This window comes from Fukomys damarensis, unplaced genomic scaffold (assembly GCF_012274545.1).
Source record: "Fukomys damarensis isolate Sample0158 unplaced genomic scaffold, DMR_v1.0_HiC HiC_scaffold_14, whole genome shotgun sequence".
Taxonomy (NCBI): domain Eukaryota; kingdom Metazoa; phylum Chordata; class Mammalia; order Rodentia; family Bathyergidae; genus Fukomys; species Fukomys damarensis.
The window spans coordinates 33766135-33790015 of NW_022900926.1; the positions used below are offsets into that span (position 1 = coordinate 33766135).

Below are 23881 nucleotides of genomic sequence, written 5' to 3' on the forward strand. Positions count from 1 at the left end.
AAGAAAAACATGTGAGATAATGAAAAGATGGAAATAAAGTGTTTGTAGATGGGGAGGGGAGGAGCGGGTGAAGGGAGGGCAGGGGTAAGGGGAAAAAATGAGAATCAAGACTTGTCATGTAGAGGTACAAGATCCCAACAATGAATGTAACTGTACTGTATCCCTAAAATGTACCAATAAACTCAATTAAAGCTGAAAAAAAAATCATGTAAGAAAGCACGGGACAACAAAGGCACCCTGAAATTTTATTAAGAAATGATACTCCATATGGAATAGGTAATATAAAAGAAAAAGTTAATTTATATCTCTCATGATATAAAAATCATTTTATTTTACTTATAACTCTGAATTGATACATACCAGTTTTTCAAGTAAAACTGAAAATTTGATCATAATCTTTACTAATATAGTCATTTAAAATAAAATTTATCTTTTATTTTAATCAAACCTAACAGGTGCTTTTGCTCAGCAAAATTAGCATGGAAAATTATTTTCATGCCTGGGAAATTCTCCCTACTAAGACGAAGCTCACAGAGACAGACCTTATCTTTCTTTCAATTCCTGTCCTTGTTCCCAAATTAAAATGTATATTCTTTCCAAATCCAATTCTATATTCCCCTTGTAAATGTTTCATATTCATGTTTACAAAGTCTTCCTCTGAAATTGAGGCTCTCAAAAATTTCTTCAATTCTTTGTAATTTGTAACTATTATTTAATATATTTATATTAAATAGCAATAATTCAGTCCCAGGTATGCCACAGTTCATGTGGCTTTGTAGTACTTATCCTCTATAGACCATTACTTTCTTGGTGCAATCTTACATTGTCAGTTTTACACAACTGAAGACTTTTAACAGCTACTGATAATTACTGTTCAGAAACACTATTTCATTAGGGGCTGTAAAGTGGTGATAAGATTTCTTCCACATTTATTAGCATGACTTCTTCTTGAAGACTTTGTTAAATTATTTGGTTACTCTTTGCATAGAACAGGCAGGATAAGTTTTAAAGCTGGTACCCTAGAAATTTCCAAAGCTGGCTAAGATTTATTTTTAGTATTACTATAAACCCCCAAATATCTATGTGTTGTGTTTATCATAGCATGTGTTTAGGCCAGCAGGAACAGCTTCATGTTGGCTCCTGTGTACATATGACATGAGCTGAGCAGTCTTTTACAACTTCCTTGTTTTCTGATGTGACAAGATATATAAGATCATCTTGTACATGTTCTACGCCAGTTCTGCAATCAGCTATTTCCCAAAGATGCCTTGATTACTTTTAGTGGAAACTACAGGAGGGTATCAAAGTGGGTAGGATATGAGTTTTTAAAAGATTGAGGATCATGCTTTTTTGTATTCAGCCAGAAATCAGCATACTTTTAAAGCTACAGAAAAAAAAAGTCTCAAACATAACTTCTAGTTTCTCTTTCATTTTCCCCCAAACTTCTCTGAGTATCAAAGGAAAACCACTGATCACACTTCTCACACTGAGATTCATTCCTTCAAACATTTATTGACCATCTACTAGGCAAGTAGGAAGGTATACAACTGTTATCTCCAGAATCTCAGTCCAATGGAACAGATTAATGTACTTATATGTTAATACAATGCAGAAAGGTGGAATATAGGTAAGGGCCATGGGTGGAGGTCATCTGAAAAGGCTTTAGCTGAGGTGACAGAACTTAAATACTAAGTTGTACATATACTGAATGAATAGTACTTCATCATTTTAGGAAACAATTTAACATTTTTAAACATATGGGTTTCTTATATGAAAATTTAAAAATAGTGAAAAATGCAGTTTAAAATGAAAGTGTCAACTACGCAACATTTCCACACTATATTGTTATCATTTCACTTCAAAATAAAAAAAAAATTTAAAAATGCAAATTTTAAAGTTACAAATCATACCCGCTGATATAGCTATCTCAGAGAATCCACAGGATCAAGAGGTATGAGGAGTACAGTAGTTCCAAAAAGATCTAAGCAATAAATAAAGTCTAGAGAGGGATTCTTCTCTAAAAGCAGCGTGTAAATTAAGAAGAACATTTACACAGGGAAGCAACATGGCATGACCCTTTTCTTAAAATGTGAACCAGTACACTACAGGGAGCATCGCTCAAGATAACGATGCAACTGAGAAAGGGCAAAAGCTCCCAAAAGAGAGGCTATCATCAAATAAGAGATGTTTATATTACATTTAGAGGTAATTTAATTCGCCTTTATAGTTTAAAAGTATTTTCTCAAATTTGGGAGATTTGTACTCTTGCTATACCTAAAGAAACCAGTTTTTCTTCTTTCTTGTCACATTTTTTGTTTTATCAGCTAAATAGGAAATTGCCTAGATGCTGAGAATGACTATCAACTCACTTTTAAAAAGTATGGTCTGTCTCATAAGCAAGTTCCAAGCAAACAGGTTTCATTCTAGTCTGCATGGCAAATGGAGGAGTTTCTTCTTGTGAAACTACTGGGTGCCCAGAGGAAATACAAAATAACCTATTTTCTAATTTTTGGTAAAGCTGAAAAACATGCTTAATTATTGTATTTTTTAAGCAAGATACTGACAAAGATAAAAATTAAAACAAAACAAAACAAATTCATTTCTAACTCTTGTCCCTATTTGGTCTGTTTCCTCTTCTACTCTATATCAGTAACCATCTTTTATTAATTTTGTTTTTAACCATTCTAGCAGTTGGGCTAACAGGGGAATATATGTATGTTTGTATATGTGTATGTGTATATTTATTCCTCCTTCCCTTATCAATATACCAGGGCATCTCCAAAGATCATACTGAAGAGTACACTAGAGCTCTATTTTTCTGAAAATATTTTAAATAATTTAGTAAAAGCTTCTGTGTTCTACTCCCAAATAACATATTTTAAAACTGCTATCACTGACTATTGAAGTGTTCTGGAGTTAGGTGTGGTACTACATGCCTATAATCCCAGTACCCTGGAAGCTGAGGCAGGAGGATCACCGAGGATCCTAAGTACAGAGTGAGTTCAAGGTCAGCCTGGACTATGTATAGTGAGATCCTGTTTAAAAATAAGCAAGCAAACAAACAAATACCCACTAACCAAACAAACGAGAAAGTATTCTGGATAGTTATTTCAAGGGTGGGGAACTGTGCCTGCCTTGCAAGTGCACTGTGCCTGCCTTGCAAGAGCAAGGTCCTGAGTTCGATTTCCTGTACCAAAAACAAACAAGATAGTTATTTCCAAATCAAGGGTTACCAAATTTGGTTGAACTTGTAGTATGTTCCCATTAATCTTTTATGATTCACTGAACACCCTCAGTGCAGCTTTATTTTACAAGTTCTATTGTATTTAAAAAATTAGGGAAAAAGAATTGGGATCTATGGGGAGACTATTTCCACCCCACTATTTTTTCTCTCCCTATGCCTTAACTTCTGATTCCATTCTTATTACTTCCACTCCCCCTTATTTTTTTCCTTTCATATTTTATATTGACAAATGCAAAAGACTGATTCGTTCACCAACTATTTATTATGGGCCTTTTATAATTATGACTCCTTTTAGTACAGGTATGCTAACATTTACTGAAAACGCATTATAAATCAGGTATCCTAGAATTGCTTTACCTGTATTATCATTTAATCTCTATTAAATTCTTTATTTCCTTTGCAGTTGAGGAAAGGAAAGTCAGAACATGAGTCAGAGAGGTTAACTAAATTACTGCTAATAAGTCAAAATTTGAACTGAAGTGTATTTATCAACAAAACTTACGTTCTTAATCATTATATTCTAGAAAGGTCAGATAAATTTGGAGAATGCCACGAAGCTCAGATATAAGAAAGAACAGGATAATACATCGGGCTGCAGAAGTAGCCAGCTCAGATCTCAGATTAGTACAATCTAGTCAAGACACATGATTTTCATTCTAAAGGGTATGGGAACAATCAGGAAGTTTTAAGCATATAAACATGACTAAATCTGAATTTAAAAAGACTGGCAGAAGACCCATGGATTGTGAAGACCAACAGTGGATTAGGATAAAGGCAAGTAAATAATTAAAAGCACAGATAAAAGATAATAGGGTTGAGCCAAGAGCCACGGCCTGCCTCCAAAGCAGAAGGATTTGAGTTTGACCCCTGGTACCAAAAAAAAAAAAAAAAAAAAAAAAAAAAGATAAGGTTGTGAACAAAATATATGTAACCACTTGATATAAAGTACAGATTTAAAACAAATTCCCTAACTTTAAATTTTAAAAGTTATTTGTCAGGGTTAAATAACCTAAGTTTAAAATACTTTTTAGTATATGTGCTGCTGAAGTGAGCACAAAAATACTTTCTGATAAAAAGATTTCCAGTCTAATCAAAGGGAAAGGCATAACTAAAATATTCAAAATTATGGACTTCTAAAGTTCTGTATACTAAAAACAATGTAAAAATATATTAGTTACATTAGTTGGATAATTGTAATTATAAATTAAAAATTCCAAAACTTTTCCACTGTCAAGTCAAACTCCTTCGTTTTACAAATAATACAGAGATAACAGAAACAATAATTTTTCAACTTTTATACAAATACCTGCAATTTTTAAAAGTTCCTCCAAAAAGGAAGGAAAAAGTGAAGCATGCTAACAAGCTAGTAAGTGTGGGATCATGTATTAGTGTTGTATATTTAGAATTTATTTAATCCTTGTATCTATTTTATATATTATGCACATTACATATGCAGTATAGAGAGCTGAATCTTGCCAAAGGCCACATGACTATCGGACACCAAAACTTCATTTCTTTTCATCACAGCACACTAATGACAACATGAAACAAGTTAAAAACGTTTTCTTTCAATGTTTAAAAGACACCAGATTTGTATTAATAAATTAAGAGATCATTGAACACTGACCTGTAACATGCACCTGGATACAACAACTTCAGGTACTTCAGGGAATTTTTGTCGCAGGTCACGTAAAACCTGAAAATCAATTTGGTGGCTTCCTTGGGCCATTCGTATATTGCCTGATCAGGACTATTTGTACAGTAGGCAATTCTAGGCCTTAGTGGAATTAGTACTCATCTCTTCTGTCCAAGCATTTTCTGTGAAAGAAAGAAAAAAAGTTTTTGAAATGAGAATTGATCACAGAATAAAAATTACTGTGGACTTAAAATTTCAGTACAAAAAGGCATGTGCCTTAGCATCCAACAAAAACTATGAAAATATTACTTAGGGCTATAATGCTCCCCATGTAGTTAATACCGTCTTTTCAGGATAACTCCCAAGGACACATTTTTACACTAATTCCTTTTTATGTGGAAGTGCAGGGTCCTGAGTTCAATACATGGTATGGGGTTGGGGGAAAATAAATATAAGACATAATCTCTGAAACTAATTTATAGTATTTCTTTTAACTTCATGAACATTAATTAAAAAATAAAGTCTTTAAATTTTATGAATATAGGAATTAGGTCTTTTGTTCACTATTGTGTATCTAACACTTTAGTGTTACAGCATAATAGATGAGGGCATTTTAAAGTACATTTGCTTATGACAAAATTCCGGAGTCCCCAAAAGAATAAAAGGTTATTCAGATATTATCATTCAGTTGAATTTTACTAAACTTTTGATGATATGACTTCAGTTATATCTGAAGGTTATATCTCATAGGTAAAAATCACTGGCAAACGAAGTTATTTGCAGTACAGATTTCCTAAAAGTATCTATGTAAACCTCCCTCCTGCAGCAATTTTAGCAAAGTACTACTCTACAAGTTTATTGCAGGAGAAAAGAGAAATACTGCAAATTGTAAATGATATTTTAAAATAATTAAGTGGTGATAAACAGGCTACAGAACCGCTCACCTTCAGAAAGCCTCCCGCGATTCCTCTTCAGCTACCTAGCCCATTTCTCTGTACCTCCCTCATTTTGGGCTAAAGCTCCTTGAAACAACTACTCTGTCATCCTTTAAACAATTTCTTCATTAGGCTTCTGAGATTTATACTCTTTCATTTTATTCTTCTATTTACTAGCAGCATCTTTTCAGTTTTCTTTGCCAGATCCTCCTTTTTCTTTATACCTAATTGTTGGCAGCCAAATGGACTTCAGATATAGGGTTTCTTTCCAACTACACCTACATTTCTCTTTAAGGTATTAAAGAAAGGTGTATTTCATTCAAGTATACCTCTTCAAATAGCATTATACACTAAGACTTGACAAAACTGTCTCCAAATCCAATCCTTTCCTTGAGCTTCAGAATAACAATATCCAACTGTTTATTTGACATTTTGTTTGGCTAAAACTCATTTCAAACTTACCATGTCCAAAATGGAGCTTTTAATTCCCCTATATCCAAGTTAACCCTTTCTGTCTTTTCCATTTCTTCACTCATCCAGCTGATCTTTTTCCCATACACATTTACTCTACCATCATGTCTTTTATCTACAAAAAGTACTTTGAATCTGATCACTTTTCCCCACCATTAACTACTTCTCTCTGAGCCACCATATAGACTATTTACTACCATCATGTCCCCTAAATGGCCTCCTCACCTTCATTCTTTGCTCTGGCTTTTTTCTAGTGACCATTCAACTTTGTCAAAAGTAATTAGAGCAAGCACTCCCTCTGCTCAAAATGGGACCTCACAAGGCCTCTTACTACCATTTCTCTACTTTATCTCTTAGCATTCTCCTTGTTCCTTGGTTCTAAATGATCTTCTGGAGACTTCTCAAAGAAACTAATCAAATTCCTCACTTTGAGCTTTCAGATTTACTGCTCCTACTGCTTGGAACACTTTTCCCTGAGATACTTGCATGGCTCTCCCTCTTACTTCATTCAGTCTCTGATCATATGACATTTCCTCAGAGACTGCTTCCCTGGCCAACTTTTCTATCCAAAATGCTGCCATACTTCTGTCTCTCTCCCTCCATCATATCCTCATCACACTGCTTCCTCTCCCTCTACCCCATACTGGGGATCAAATCTAGGGCCTTCCAATGAACAACCCCCAATTTTTAAAAAATAAAGTCTTGCTAGGATGCTAAATTGCCCAGGTTGGGATCGAACTCCCAATCCTGTTTCAGCCACCTGAATAGCTGCAATTCCAGTTGTGTACCACTGTTGCCCAGCTTACTTTAGGTATACTTCCTGTATTGGCTGAACAGCTCTTGTAGACTAACTCTTCATAAATAAAAACTATGTACACTAGACAAAGTATAAAAAACAATGCTTGGAAGACAGAAGGCACAAAAAGAAATGGTGGCAGTGAGGAGGCCAATATTTGGAAGAGGGACTAACAGGGATGATCTTCCATTTTTATGTGGCTTTTAGTCAGAAAGCAGGCCTCAGTTGGTTTGGGTAACTAAGACTCAGAAGAAAATGTAGTCTTTATATGCTTGTTGAACCAAAGGGCAGTCTTTGGCATGACTTCAAAGGCTGAAAGAAGAGAACCACACAGAGGAAGCCCTAAATCCTTTGCACACATGTCTGATTTCTAAACCTGAGATAGAGTCTAGTAGCCAAGCTAAGGTTAAAGTAACTCATCGGAGATTCCAGAATTTGTAAATTGGATTCAGTCAAGTTAACTGTCCACTAAAATCAACCAAACAACAGGAAAAATGGATTCATGCTCAAGAGAAGACAATCAATGGAAAACAACCTCAAGATGATCAACTGGTGAAATCTGCACATAAGAATTCTGGAAATCCTATTTGATCCAGCTATTTTCACTTCTAGGTGTCTTCTTGAGTCATTTGTAGGAAAAATAGATGCACCTTGAGACGATAATGCTAAGTGAAATAAATCAGACATACAAACTTAAATATTACATGGTTCCTCTTATATGAGAAACTTAAATTATAAATAAAGACCAAAATAAAAGGAAATAGGAGGTGGGGACTAGATCTTTCTCAATGGGAAGAGGATCAAAAGATGGAGGGAGTGGAGGGAAAGGGACAAAAAGGCGGTTATGAAAGGAATTAAGATACATTTACCAACTCCACACAAGCAATATAAACATTACGTACTGCAAACATGTATTATAAAACAAAATAGAATAAAAAAGATTTTAAACAGCTATTTTACCTATGCTCATGAATGTAAGGGCAAATATGTTTGGAATTCTCAGCAAGAAAAGAAACTTTTTTTGGGAGAAGAATCAAATGGAAATTCAAGAACTAAAAAAATATCTGAAGTTAAAAGTATAATGGATGAACTTAAAGAGAGACTGGAAATGGCAGAAAAGTCAGTGAATTTGAAAGCAATCTGAAGGATGGACTGGGAAAAAAAAAAGGGTACAGAACCTTATGGTCCTGTGGGAAAGTTAAAAAAACTTATGTATCTGTCATTAGAGAAGAGAGAGAGAACAGAGAATAGGGTAGGGAAGATATCTGATGTAGTAATGGCTGAAAATTTCCCCAGGTTAATAAAAGGCAAATGTGTTAGTTTAAGATCAACAAATCTCAAAACAAGCAAACAAACCAAAAACCCACACATACAATCCCTTGCTCCCCCAAACCCAGACAAATTAACCATACAGAGGCACAATGTAGTCAAACTGCTGAAAAAACAAAGCAAAACAAAATCTTAAACATAGCCAAAGAAATGACATCTTATGTAGAGGGGAAGTGTTGAAAGGGAAACACTGAACTGTCAACTTACATTCTATACCTATAATAAGACTAAACTTTAAGGTTGAACGCTAGATGATTTTTAAAACAGCCTTTGTGAAGGAGTAAATGCATTATTGAAACAAACTGGTATCCGCTTAATTTCCAAGTGAAAAATCAAGAAATACCTCAATAAGCTTCTGGAAAATTATTTTTCATAGTACACAGCCAACATATTTTCTGTGGTTGAGATATAAAATGATTGTTCCTCTGAGAAAAGAAGATATAAATAAATCATACTTAGAAAATGTTTCCAGCATTAGGTGCAGTTCTAGTACCTAAATTTCCCCCAGCTATAAAGACCTAAATCTGGGGCCCGGGATTTAGCTCAGCGGTTCGGTGGCTTACCTCGCAAGCGCAAGGACCTGAGTTCGATCCCCGGTACCGGGGGGGAAAAAAAAAAAAAAAATCTGATCATTCCTGACCATACTCCTCTTCCCTCTTCCACCCAGCCAGACAGGACGGGTTTCATAAAACTTTCAAAAAGATGATGATGACAGTGGTACTTTGATTCACAAACACTTTCGTTTGGAAAAATTTTGTTTTTGTTTGTGAACTCTAGATCTGGTGATGAATATAGCTGCAGCCATCTTTCCCCAAATTGTGGAACAAATTAAATTCTTGAACCAAGCCACCAGTGTATTATGCTAACTTGTTCCAAAGTCTAGGCAAATTACATTTCTGCCATTTACTTTAAAATACCATCATCTTCTGATGCAAAAATCTGGTACACACAAATGAGACACCTACGTACTACCAGCATTATACTTAAGAAAAGTGGTACATAATTTAAAAATAAAATACAGTAAAATCCTGGTTTTCAAGAATAATTTATTCTGCTCGTAATCTGAAGCACTTGTATATCAAAGAAGACACAGAGGGAAACAGAAATGAGTTGTGATGATGTGACATTTGGCATGAGTACTTACTACTTGTATAATAAGACATCACTTGTTTATTGAGTTAAAATTTATTAGAAATGTTTGCTAGTCTTGCAGAACACTTGCAGACCAACTTACCTGCAATCCAAGATTTGACTGTATTAAAAAATGAAATATAGCAATTATACAGTTTGCTTTATTATGGGTCTCTAAGACAGCTTGACCTACTTATTATACATCTATTATATTAATATTGTACAGTTAAAGGGAGATACAACTCACCTTTGGTTCTATCAAGATAGAAACTCAGCTTTGGTTCTACCAAATTAAGCCAATTCAGAATCTCTTCTGCCATAAAGAATAAGAACTACCAAAAAAAAATTGGTTTAATACACAGCAGAGCGTGAAATTTAAAAATTCCCTGGTGTCCAAAACCATAAAGATGGGATTAAAAGCCAGTACAACATGAGCAATAGTCAAAATGCTGTGTTGCATGGTATAGTGAGGACAAACTGGCAGGAGAGGGGTAGTAGTTACTAAAATTGGATGCACTGAAATAGGGATTTTAATGCTATGTGGAATAGAGAGACTACAGGTCCTCCTTTGGGAGGTGATAGATAAGAAGGTGGAGAATTCATGAATGGAATTAGTGTCTTTACAAAAGAGGCCAAGGGGAGTTCACCTGCCCCTTCTACCATGTGAGGACACAGCAGCTCAAAGGTGTAAACTATGAACCAGAAGATAGGTCCACTCTACACTCACACTCTGATCTTGGACTTCCTACCCATCACAACTGTGAGAAATAGACCTGTGGTGTGTAAGCAGCCTACTTTGCAGTATTTTGTAATAGCAGCCTCAATCAAACAACGTATCTGATTTCTGCAGCTTCATTTTAACTATCACTTATTTCAACGATCCACATGTATGTATTTTAAAAAGTTGAGTATTAATTTCAGTCAACTCTCAATTTTAGTCACAAGATATTTTGATATCCTATGCATAGTAAGGCCATTGCTAAATCCTCCTCCTCCTCCCCCTTCCCTCCCCCTCCTCACTGAGCTAAATCCCTGGCCCCAAATTTTCTATAAATACTTGTTAATGGCAGTTACTATATCTTTACAGAGTAAAGAAAAATTACCATGACCTCTAGTTAGTAAGACATGAACATTGGTATTCTTTAAGACACTGGGGAATAATATTAAGTAAGAGAGAACAAATTCAGTAATTCCAATTTAAAGAAATCTATGTACAAGCTCGACATATCACTTGGTCATTTATCATTTCTCTAAGTTCATTTCAAGGGAGTTTTAAGTATTACATGGAAATCAAGTTTTATTTTTTGTGGCAATATTTGAGGAATGTTACTGCTTTACAGTTAGGAAAGTTTCTTTACTCCTGGGCTTTAGTATGTACTGCAGCTCTTGGGTAGTAATGGCAGATGCAGTATTTCTCAAACTTAAATGGGCAGCATTCCACTTATCTGTAAACATCTTGAGTAGAAAACACATGGGGAAAATGCTGTCTTATAAGGCAGTTAATCAAAACATGGTGGTATCTTCTGACTTTGAAATTTGTCTATATTTAAAATATATGCAAACTACAGTTCAAGACATAGCTTTCTAATAGCAAACACATAGAAAGATCCAAAAAAACCTAACTTTTGGAGAGCTACTTCACTAATTGTAATGTATCAGTTCTTGACTATCACAGAGATGCTCAAACACAACAACCTCACAAAATCTAAGGAAATGGGCCGAGGTTATAGCTTAAGGGCATGGTGCCTGCCTGCAAGTACAAGGTCCTGAGTTTGATCCCTGGTATGAGGGGTGCAGGGATCCAAGGAAACGGTGATACAGTTTTTGGCAAAAACTAAAAACATTGTAAAATAAGTCATTTCTGTTGGGAGAAAATTAAGATGAAGGAATATAAACAAAAAATTTTGTGTAAGAGTGGCAGGATCATGTAAACTTTTGATCTGTTAAAAACAATTATGAAAAACTGGGGATTATGGCTTAGTGGTAGAATGCTTGTCTGATATGTGTGAATCCCTGGGTTTGATAACCAGCACCATAAGAAAAAAATGCTTAATATCAAAATGTACATTAATATATTATATAGTGTAGGTAAAAAGGAAATAGGCACTGTAAGGAACTGCTAATGCAATCTCTATAGATATCAATTTGGCAATCTCTATAAAAATGAAAACTGTGTATGTTATCAGATTTCATAATTACTTTTATGAATCTGTTGTAGATACAGCTGCAAAGAAATTACACATATTCACCACAGTACTGTTTGGAATTACAAACTATCAAAAACTACTTATTAAGGTGTTTTAACAGATGAGGAAAAAAGTGCCAAATTTAAAAAGATGTGTATTTTCATGTAAAAAAGGTGATTCCTAATCAGAAAAAGGGTGTACTTCCTAGGGAAGCACTTTTAGTTTGGTCTGTGGGCCACCTATGTCAGAGGCTCTGAGGACAGGGTCTAGACACTTTAATGACTCCGCTGTGAACCCTCTATGATGGGTGTAAAGTGACAACTGGTCACACAAATGTTTTTTTCAAGTGAAATTTACTCTGGTTCCTATATGGCATCTAGATGATAATACAGTAAAGGGGAGGTAGGGAAGGGACTAATCAAAAACTAAGATGACTATAGTCAAGCAACTACTTCTAAGAAGAGCATGTAGCATTAATACAAAGAAGGAAAACAGAATGAGCTAGAAGTAATGGAATAAAAGATTATTAAAATAACTCCATTATCAACAAGCCTCTAATAGGAATGGTTAGAATTTTTTCTGTAATTTGATGCTACTGGAAAGAACTGGTAGGAGGGAAAACCACTTCTGTATGAGTATACAAATGGGTCCTGCAAATATATATATATTAGCTTAAGACAAATAAACATGTTATCTTTAAGTCAACTAAAAATGAAGATTATATATTATAAAATACAAACTATTAGTTTACTACCAAGGAGTATCATAAAGAAGTAAATAGTGGAGAAATGCTGAATCACAGGCAATCCAACTTTTTTTTTAATGTTTTGAGACAGGGTCTCGTGTAGTTCAGGCTGGTCTTGAACTCACTATGTAGCCAAGGGTGGCCTTGAACTTGCAGCAATCCTCCCGTCTCAGCCTCCTGAGTGGTGGGATTATAGGCATGTGCCACTATGCCCAGTGAAATCCAACTTTTAATATAAAACGAGTAACTGTTAATGTACTTTCTTATCAGCTACTCAGATTTACAGAATTTTAACTTGACAAAGTACTGACTTGTATTATTATAAGTCTTCATTCCCTTTACCTCTACCCCCGGTACTGGGGATTGAACCTAAGGCCTTGCATATCTAAGAAAGTGTCCTACCACTAAGCTATTACCAATCTTACTAGTTGAAACTCTTACAGAAAAAGACATTAATGAGTAAATATTCACTCTCAGACAGGCATACATTTTTCTAAAGAGGAGAATTTCCTAAGTACAGAATTTTAAATAAATAATACTCTACTTTAGTCATTTGTGTTTCTAAAATTTTTTGGTGAAAAAATGCTAATAGTTAAAAACAGAGGTAACCTCACATTACTGAATATTCCAATCTCCTAACTGGAAATTGCCTCATTCACAACTAAATGAAATAATGTATATAAATAAATAAATTGATAAATTAATTAATTCAACATATAGCAATAGCTAGTCCAGTAAAAATTCTAGGGTTCCATGTTTATCAAGCATGATCTGCCAGTTGTACTGTCTTCTTGGGAAAAATCACTGAATTTCTCTGTGTCTCAGTTTCCTCCTCTATAAAATGGTGATTAAGGAAAGTAGCTATCTTATAGGGTAAGGGGCAACCCATGTAGAATAACAAAGTACACAGTGAATACATATCCCCCCCAAAGAGTGATATTACCATCTTATTCTTTGTAAAATGGAAAAAGCAATTCAATAGCTTCAAGGATAAGTAGAAACACATTGAAGGTTAATTGTGTTACACCTGCTTGGCCAAAAGAAAAAAAAAATACAAGCTAATAGTAATACCAATTATTTATTTTAAATACTGTGGATTTTTACAAAGCAAAAAGAAAATGAGTAAACAGAGCTACATGCTATGTTGGATGCAGAATAATGAAGCTGACTGAACCTTTGAGGTCTTCTTTTTCAATGTAGATGAGACAAATAACTGAGAAAACTACTGGAAAACCCAAACAATACAAGGTTGTACATAAGTGCTAGGTTAAGTAGTGTATACTGTGCTATAGGTACACTGAGGATCTTTATGGACTGAGGGAGTGGCGCAGCCCTTAAGTAGATATTTAAATAAGGTTAAATCCAAATAGTGGATGAATTCTGGAGAGAATGAGTCAGTATATGTTTGGAGCAAGAGGAAAGAACGGGATCACCAAGATGTTGGTGGTAGGGAGCTGTTACAGGAAAAGATGAGGAAGGCCAAAGGTTATGTTTTTTTTTTTTTAAGAGAAGGCCTAGAAATAGACTAAGCTTTAATATTATTATGTAAGGATACATATTTTTCATTTTATCATTGTTCCATCCTTACATAGTTGTTTTACTCAAATTTAACAAGGAAAATATAATTCATGTTTAATATTAAAGAACAGAATGAGCAAACAGGTAATTATCACTGCTCAACTATTTTAGGATTGTCACTCAGTTTATGGAAAAAGTAAGGAGAATATCTTTCCATTTCAACATATATCCTAAAATTAAACTCTGGCTTCCAGAATACCATTAGAGATGGTAACATTTTTTGTAAACCATGAAATCTGAGTTAATTGGGGTCCTAGGAAATTACTTTATAAAAGTGTATTATTTAAGAGATGAGAAGACAGTCTTTGCTACACTTCCTCTACCCAACAATCCAATGACCTCATAACTAACCCTTGAACATAAGCAAAATTTTTTTATATGTTATTTTAGCTCCAAAGTGGTGAGACTAACTCGCAGTTGTATCCTAAGTACTTAGTATATGGTAAGATGTTCAATACATATTGTTGCAATAAATCTCTAAATAAACATCTGAATAAATCTAGTTTTAAAAGACTACTATAAAACGTAGTAGACACCCAAACTCAAATACTTCCCTTACTTTCAGCTGTCAGTTCTGCTACAGCATGTTTTGAAATGACAAATTTGATATATTAGAGATTAATTTGAGCATTAAGTAAATTTTGCTACTACTTCATTTGGGAGAAATATTAGATGAATACAGAAAACCATATGCAGCTGTGACAAGTTACACATAAATACAAAAAAAGTATATGGGCCATTTCATCTACTTGTTATGAATTACATTCAGGCATTATGTTACAACTTTCTTTATGATTTCAAAAAATCTTTTTGTCATGAGCTGCAACCTTTCCTGTGCATACTTTAGGTCTTATTAAAGGCAAACTACAATATTTCCTGTAGTATTTACATATCTTGGTCATTTAACAAGTTATCTGTTTTTAAGGTTCATGTTTTTGGAGATAGGGTTTCACTCTATACATACATTTCAGGCTGTCCTTTAACTCAGTATGCAGCCCAAGTTGGTTTTGAAGTCATGGTGATCTTCCTGCTCCAGCCTCCTGAGTGCTGGGATTACAGGTGTGCACCACTACACCTGAATAAGGTTATCTTTATTTATTTTGCAGTGCTAGGGATCAGATCTAAGTCCTTGATAATGTTAGGCAAGTGCTCTACCACTGAGCCACATCCCTAGTCTGGTTTCTTTTTTTATGTTCACATATGAAGTTTTTGAGTGCTATAACCCTAATCTTTTCTGTAAGCCCTATGTCATTTTGGCAGAAATGCTATTGTGTGTATCCTAATGATTTTTAGTAGCATGCATGTCAAATTTCAACTAAACTGGCTATATATCAAAACACCTCTGACCTTCCTCAGATGTCTAATGCAAAGGCAGAATGTTTCTAACTATCTGGTTTTCTATATTATCTTAACAGTTTCTTAATTAACAGAACTAATTATAATTCATGTCTCCTCTGTGAACTGGCTGACATTATCAGACTACAGTAAATTATTATGAATTACCTTCATCACAAAGAGAACCACTATAGTGTCAGAATAGCTGATGTTATACTTTTTTTTTTTATTAAAGCAAGTTTTTAAGTCTTTTTTTTTTTTTTTGGTACCAGGGATCGAACTCAGGACCCTTGTGCTTGCAAGACAGGCAGCGGAACCACTGAGCTAAATCCCCGGCCCTGAAGTCTTTTGATTTCAGTAAAGATTTAAAACTTTTAAACCTGAAAGAACAATATTACCTTACTATATGCACTATTTTAAATACTTTTTACATACTGATGTATTATAAAGTATCACATCATATGCCAGGTTAGGTAATTTTTGGTGCACTTTATATCTGATTAACTTTAGAAGAATTTACGTCATTAATTTAACCTACAAAAACATCAACATTATGTTTATAGAAAATTACTAGAATTGTATCTCTTAGAGTATGACATTACAATTCTATAAAGGCAAAAGAACTTTTGAAGAAATCTGTAATATCAAGCTATTTTTTTCTAAGATAAAAATGCAGGAATTATAGCTATGCAGCTAAAATCTAAAGTTCAAATATCACCATTTAAGATAAATGTAAAATAATTATAATTAACCTTTAGCATGAACTTTATCATAAAACAATAATAATGCTACATGTATTTGCAAAAATAAAGTAAAAGAAACATACTAAATCAGTCATCCAAATGTTAATTAAATTATGTTTAGTTTTAGTGTTACTTAAAAGCCTGAAGAAAGCAAAGGATTAGGATATCAAAAAGTAGATTATCTCAACGTTATGAGCCTGGAATAATTTACTTTCTAGAGAAGGATCTTAGTACTTATTTGTACTAGTAAACATTACTAGCTGAAGTAATGATCCACACTAGTGAGAAAATTTCCCAGTTTTCTCATTTAATGCATTGCCTCAGAGCTTTGAATGTAGCTCACTTATGGTTGAAGGTTCACTAGTTAGTTATAAGTTCTCCTACAAGGAATGTGGCAAGTTAGCCACACTTGGCAACTTATGCATTGTGGTTTTATGGTGGGTGCTACCATTTTCTAAGGATTAAGAAAAATGCAATAAATCTGAGACAAAACATATTACATAACTGACTACCTTGTGTGTATTTTCCAACTCATATCTTACAATTATTTTCCAAAAATTAGGGTTTTAAGATGGAAACAAAGTTACCTTCTAGTCCCCCCCTTAGTATAATTTCTGCATAACCTAACCTGTGCATATATATTATCCTTAAAAAAAGGAGCTAAATGTTAATGTTTTTATTTATTGGTAAAAGGGAAAGAAAAAAATCAAACTCCTTGTAAGAGTCATTTTCATCTTATATCAACCATAAATATTTATAATGAACCAATTAATACAATGACATGTACAAATTTGAATAATATGGCTAAATAGTAATTTAAAATGTCATCTTAATCTGAGGATTCAGAAAAAGTTATGAGATGTTTCATCAATTGATCCTCATGTGGGTTCAATCTCTTACTCAGTCTCATGTTTTTTTCTGTTCATCTCACATAACTTTGCTTATCTTCTTTCTAATGTCACAGCTGTTGGCTAACATTTTCTCATAGTGGACTTCTGGCCAGCTGTCAGGGTGTGTCTGTGTGCATATATGACAGCAGTGGTAGTGTGATGTTTAAGATAATGGGTTAGACATAGTGAAAATGGGTATTTGTTACTAGGAAAAAGTACTGAGAGTTTTCTGTACATTTATGTATCTATATAAATTGTAGCACCTAATTTAGACAAAAACACATGTATAAAGAAGTGCATACAAGGATAGTCACCTCAGTGGGTATTATCAAAACACCCTGAATATCCATCGAGGAATAAATAATTGCATAGTCATAATAAGGAATACATACATCATTTATTTTTTTCTTAGTGGAGTAGAATATTCAAATAATTATATGGAAAGACCTATATGACATTATTGATTGAAAAAAATCAAAATGTAGATTCCATGTATAATATGACAAAAAAGACAAAAGACATTTTTTGCCTTTTCTTTTTTGGTACCAGGTACTGGAAATTGAACTCAGGACCTGTGTTTGTCAGGCAGGTGCAGCACTACTAAACTAAATCCCTGGCCCTTCAAAAGGATATTTTAAAAGAGATATTTTTATATAAATGCACAAGAAAGGTTCTAAAGGCACTAAAGAATTAGTTTCAATTCTGTAATATTTGTTTTAAAAATACTATTATTCATGTTTTACTTGAATAAGCATACACTGAAAGAATTAGAGCAGGGTAAATATTTCTTTATTATTATTATTCTCGATATATTTTCCTATAATATTACTTGCATTCTGATATGTGGGATAGGAAAGTAAAAGTATGAGAGAATGTTATTTGAAAGCATCTGTACTTAGCCAACTGCAGCTATTTTCAAGTAACTCAAAGTCTATGCTGTTTATGCTAAAACTGTTAACAGCTCAATCATCTGAGAATTTTTTTAAATTTTAATGTTTCCTATGAGCTCATATGACCATGCCCAAGATTAACCACCTCTAAACTTATGAATCTCCTAATTTATAACCCATGGTTTTTTTAAAAAAAAAGACGACTTTTTTCACCCACAGCTAACTCAAGTTAAACTACTTACTTATTCAAGTCCTCAAACCAAGTAAGTTGCATTCATCCACTAATAAGAATTTAACTGATTACAAGAAAGAGGAGAATAAAAGAAAAAGTAAGTTTACTGTTACTATAACCAATAAACACTATACCCTTACAAAAAGTTACCATACACAAAGGTGGACAAGACATTATTTTCTCTGTGCTTGTACTATAATCACTCTGGTTCAGAACTCATGATGCCCAAGTCCTACACTAAATGCTTAACAATATTATTTCGGTTACTTCTTGCAATATTCCTGTAGTGAAGATTAAGAAGAAATTACTGGTAAAACTCTTTTGTCTGGCAAATAGAACAATGTTGTCCTTTATTACAAATTACTACTGCCTAATCTCAAATTTTGTTATTTTAACCTTGACTCTACTGTAGCCAGCTTTTTCAAGAAGACTCACTGACTTTTATAGCACTAGTGCCAAGAAATCTTCAAAGGATTCCCACTGCTTACAAAATTAAGTTCAAACTCCTTTCTCACTTATTGAAAACATGCTATGTATGACATAGCTCCATTTCCCAGCAAATCCCCACTATTCTGTATGCACAATGGATCCTAAGAGAATGGTTTTAGAACATGCAAAAGAAATACTCTTGCAATTTTCTCTGAAAAATTCTATCCTTCAGGGCTCAGCAGAAACATTACATCCTTCACAAGGCTGATTCTCTGGTACTCTCATTGTCTCCTAGTATTCAAAGAAGATGAATTCCAGGACCCTCCAACAATACCAGAATCAACAGATGCTCAAGTACCTTTTATAAAATGGTGATGTATTCTCTTGTATAGTCTATCTCTAGATTATTAATGATTCCTAGTGTAAGGTAAATCCTCTGTAAATAGTTGTTGTAATGTAGCATTTGGAAAATAATAACAAGAGTAAAAAGAGTTTCTATGTGTTTAATACAGATACAACCATATTAGGTTCAATTTTTTCACCTAGGGCTGGGAATTGAACGCAGGGCCTTCACACTGAACAACATTACAAGCTCTTTTGAAAATTTTAAATTCTGATAGGGTCTTGCTAAGCTGCCTAGGACGGGCTTGAAACTTCCATCTTCCTGCCTCAGCCTCCCAGAATGCTGGAATGCAGGCCATGCACCTGATTAATTAATTTTCATTTTGTGGACGGTGTAGAACCAACCCATGGCCACAAACAACCAATTGTGCTTATTGGTAAACTCACAAAAAATAAACTTTATTCATTTATACATTACTATGGTGCCTAGTAAACTAAAACTAGTAGTATTTTACACACAATTAACATTCAATAATACAGAAAAATTTCACTACTGAGAAAGTACGATTTGATAGTCATATACAATTCTTTCAATTTCCTCTTTCATTTAGCCTAATAGTGGTAATGATTCTGTAATAACTCTGCTAATTGCCCCTTTCCCAGTCTTACTTCAACATCTGTGAGACACAATTCCTTCAAAAGCAAACAAATAATGTGGTATACCATCAGCAACCTAATGCTAACTAGACTGCCTTATGTTAAAAGTCATTATGCATTAACAGTGAAGAAATGTAAAGGAGTCAAGCATATGCTAGAATATTAGGATCACATGTCAAAATGAATAAACAGCATACAAAATTCCTCTTTTCAATTTTGAGTAATTTATAATCTACGAACTGACTTTTAAAATCAAAATATATATGATTCTCTATCCATTTAGTAAATAAAGCCACCTTTTATGGGTTAATTCTTTTTCTAATACTGTGCAAATTGATAAAAGCAATAAATGCCCTTAAAAGCTAACACTGTCCATCTGACCATTCATGAGTAGTTTGCCTTGGTTAAAAATCTAAGGCATTAGAAAATAACAGCTGTTAGTTTTCTTGTTACATCTAGGACAAATTCAACTATATATGACTTTCTTATCTGGCTTCTTATAAGCAAACAAATTTAAAAATTAGCCAGTATTAATTATACTCTTACATTTAAAATATAGTTAAATTCTTCAAGTAAAAGACCTGTAATACATTATTTGGCTCAATCCAGAAGCATTACTTATGACTGCCAATCACTGAAGAATGTATTCGCGTTTTATATGAAGACATTAATAGCACAGAATAGATGAGGATCTCAGAAAGGAGAATTTGTTTCATTAATTTTATTCCATTATCTGTATTATATGTAAACCTCCCACAGGAGGACTGTTGCTGTTGTTAATGTTTACTTTTCAATTAGGACCACAGTACTTTTTGTACATCTGTGAAGCTTAGCTCAATAGAATTTCAAAGTTATTTTTCAGAAACTGTTTTTTGCATTAGTTTGCTGTGACTAGCAAACAAGTTAAATTAGAAATATTCAGGCAAAAAGTTATGTTAAAGTCAATACTATCCACTAATTACCTAGGTGTTAGGAAGGCTACTGTGTTTAAAGCAAGACGGCTACAAATTTTGAAAGTAAAGTTATGATTATAGATTTCATAGTAAGGCAATTACACAGCTAATCTTGACTGGTGCCATGGACTTTAGCATACCTGGAAATAGAAAAATTCAAATTGTAGCTGTTCTTGGCTGGCCCTTTGCCATTTTTGCAGCTTACAAATTTTTAATTAAGTAACTGCAGTGAGCTCATCTCTACTGGATACTTCTTTTCCAGGGCAGGTCCAGGAACTGGGTCTGGAGCCTTGAAAGCAGAAGAGAAACTAGTGTAAACTATCAAATAGGCAAAATAAGAAACGTGACCAGACAACACTGTAAGATCTAACAGCAATGAGGGAGTTACTAAAATCTCCAACAAAGTATTGTGAGGTAGAAAAGGGTTTCTTAAATTACAAGTTACAGAGAAAAAGCAAATCGCTTTAGTTAAGGCATTCTCTTAATCTACTCAAATTCAGTCTAGATTACCAATTCTAGAAATTCAAACAATAGCTTTTAAGAGATCTCTAATGGCTTTTTCTTTTTTTTTTTTTGGTACTGGGGATCGAACTCAGGACCTTGCAGTTGTGAGGTAGGCGCAGGACCACTATGTAGCCCAGGTTGGTCTCGAACTCACAGCGATCCTCTGCCTCAGCCTCCCAAGTGCTGGGATTATAGGCATGTGCCACCATGCCCGCCTCTACTGGCTTTTAACAACAGCTTTTCTAACAGGGTAGCAAAATAACTATCACAGAAAAACAACAGCAAAATCTATTCTCTTTGTTAAAACAGGAATTATAAAGACTGCATTTTCTGGTCATTTTGTGCTATTTTGTTATTGTATTTGCTACTATTTTTTAAACTGCTTCCCTAATTTTTTATAATTAATTCTCAGGATTTTTTAAAATGCTGTAGATAAATCACAGCAATGAACTAAATTTCAAATTTTGATTTTTGAAAAAGTACTTGGTAATTCTTAAAGAGACAGGCAAAGAACAGCTCATAAGATGTGGTTTTCAACCACACGGCAAATTCTTTTTTCCATTACCAAAATAGATTCAATGATTAAAAAAAACCCAAACAATTAGGCCCATATAAAAACAAAAACCCAAACAAACTTCCAACTATAAAGGTTACAGAAATAATAGAACATTAGAAGTGGTAGACTGTTGTACTAATTAGATTTCTAGGGTTTGGAAATTATGTCTTTTATGCTTGTAAGCTGGTACCCTTAGGAGTTTTTCTAAGAAACAAATTCCACAGCAGTCAAAATCATCTACATTCTCTGCTGTTATCAAATATGAGAATTGTAACTAGACAAAACATACATACAAAGTGAAGACAGGGATTCAAAGAACTTCCTGTTTTTGTAGTACTAGCAATACAATAAGATTAAAAATTTTTTAATGAAAAAATGTAAATTTTCAACCCTGATGGCATGTAGTAGGTCAAAGAATTCAAGAAGAAAAGAGACTTAGGTTCACATCTGATTTGGCATGGCCTTCAATTATACTCTATAGTTTTCTTTCTATTAAAATGACACACTGCTCCTCATCTCAATGGACTGTAATGAGATTTAGTTAAAAACTACATAAAGCACCTAACAGCCTGGCACATGATAGGTAGCCAATACATTTTTCTGCATTAAAAAATAAGAAGATTCATTCATTTTGTTGTTGTTCCAAACATGTGAGAATACATAAATTTTCATTTTCATAAAGGCTAAAGCAACAGCTATGCTTAAGGTTTCACTGAGTCAACTGTGTAACACCCTAAGAGATACAACTATAAACACTGACTTCAGAATAGCTACAAAAGTAAATATGTGGGACAGCTCAATCCTGAGAGCTGATGCTAAATAAAAATATTAAAATTTATAAAAATAATTTATGAAACAATATAAAATTTATATTTAGGATATAAAGATAATTTATAGTAAGAGAAAAAAATATTTTTCTCCTGAAAATACTTGTTTCAACATATTTCTTGCTATAATGGTAGAAATACTAGAAGACAGCATCTTAAAAAACAAAAAAGCAATCAATACATGATATAACTTGGTATGTCAGGAAATGCTTTAACAGCAAAGAAAAAACTTACATATGGGCAATAATTTTCCTCTTACTGATAGAACAGTGGGTTCCACACAAAATTATTATTTACCAAATATGGCTCAAAGATCAGGTTACATGCTCTCTGACATAGAGCAAGTATCACAAGCCACAAGGAATTTAAAAAAAAATTATTTCCTCATAGTCACTCTAAATGTATTCACTCCACAAGTTTATTTCAAAATTGTTCATATTCAGGCCAGGGATTTAGCTCAGTGGTGCTGCCTGCCTCACAAGCACAAAGACCTGAGTTTGATTCCCCAGTACCAAAAAAAAAAAAAGTTCTTACTCAAAATGAAGAGGTAAGTTTAAATTGGTGTATTTTCAGAAAGCAAAGAACAAAACACTTCAGAGAAACCATTATTGTGTACTTTACAGTCATACTGAAATTTCATTATTCATTGTAGCTTTTTAGTTTATTTTGGCTTTTTCAGATATACAATGTCATCTATAAATAATAAAATTGTCTCCTCCTTTTCAATCATTATATACCTTATATATACTTTGTTTTTTCATCCAATTATATTGGTTAGCATTCCCAAGACAATGTTATATAACAGAACCCTACTATACACCAGGACAACCACTTTGGAAAACAGTATGAAGATTTTTCAAAAAACTAAAAACAGAAATTCCATTTGACCCAGCTATATTTCACCTAGGTATCTTCCCAAAAGAGCCACAGTGATACATGTATACCCATGTTTGCAGCGGCATAATTCACAATAGCTAAAATAATGGAAGCAGCTTATATCCCATCAACAGATGAAGGGTAATATGGGGTGTGTGTGTGTGTGTGTGTGTGTGTGTGTATAAAATAGAGTACTACTCGGCCATAAAGGATAAATTTAAGTCATTTGTAGGAAAATGGATGAGACCATAACAAAGTACTAAGTGAAATAAATCAATCACAAAGGGTTAAATATCACAGGGTTTCTCTAGTATGTGAGATACAAAATATGAAAAAGTGAGTGAGAAAAATAAGAGCCATGTTAAGAAACAGTGAGGTAGATTCTGTAGAGAAGGGAATGGGATTTGGGGAGGAGAGAGCAAGAAGAGTAGGAGGAATAAAAACAGTCAAGATACTTTACGTATATTATCAAAGCCCAATTTCAATTTATCATTATGTGTCACAAACATAACACGGAAAATGCCTGGTGTGGGGTGCACACCTGTAATCCCTTGACTTGGGAGGCCAAGGCAAGACTGCTGGAGTTTGAGGCCAGC

General features: G+C 33.8%; 1 protein-coding gene across 3 annotated transcripts in view; it reads right to left on the reverse strand.

Annotated features, from left to right (window-relative positions):
* Positions 1-20811, reverse strand: part of Tab2 (TGF-beta activated kinase 1 (MAP3K7) binding protein 2) — a 51332-nt gene extending 30521 nt beyond the window's left edge. Inside the window, exons 1-3 of one of the 3 annotated variants that reach the window (XM_010607724.1) lie at positions 20663-20811; positions 8755-8836; positions 4872-5062 (exon numbers count right to left, since the gene is read on the reverse strand). In XM_010607724.1, coding sequence (XP_010606026.1) covers positions 4872-4973 — 102 coding nt within the window. In that variant the 5' untranslated portion in view covers positions 4974-5062; positions 8755-8836; positions 20663-20811. Of the gene's footprint in view, positions 1-4871; positions 5063-7617; positions 7687-8754; positions 8837-20662 lie in introns of those variants that run through there. The other 2 variants (XM_010607723.1, XM_010607725.3) reach the window with 2 other exon arrangements.
* Positions 20812-23881: the final 3070 nt, after the last annotated feature.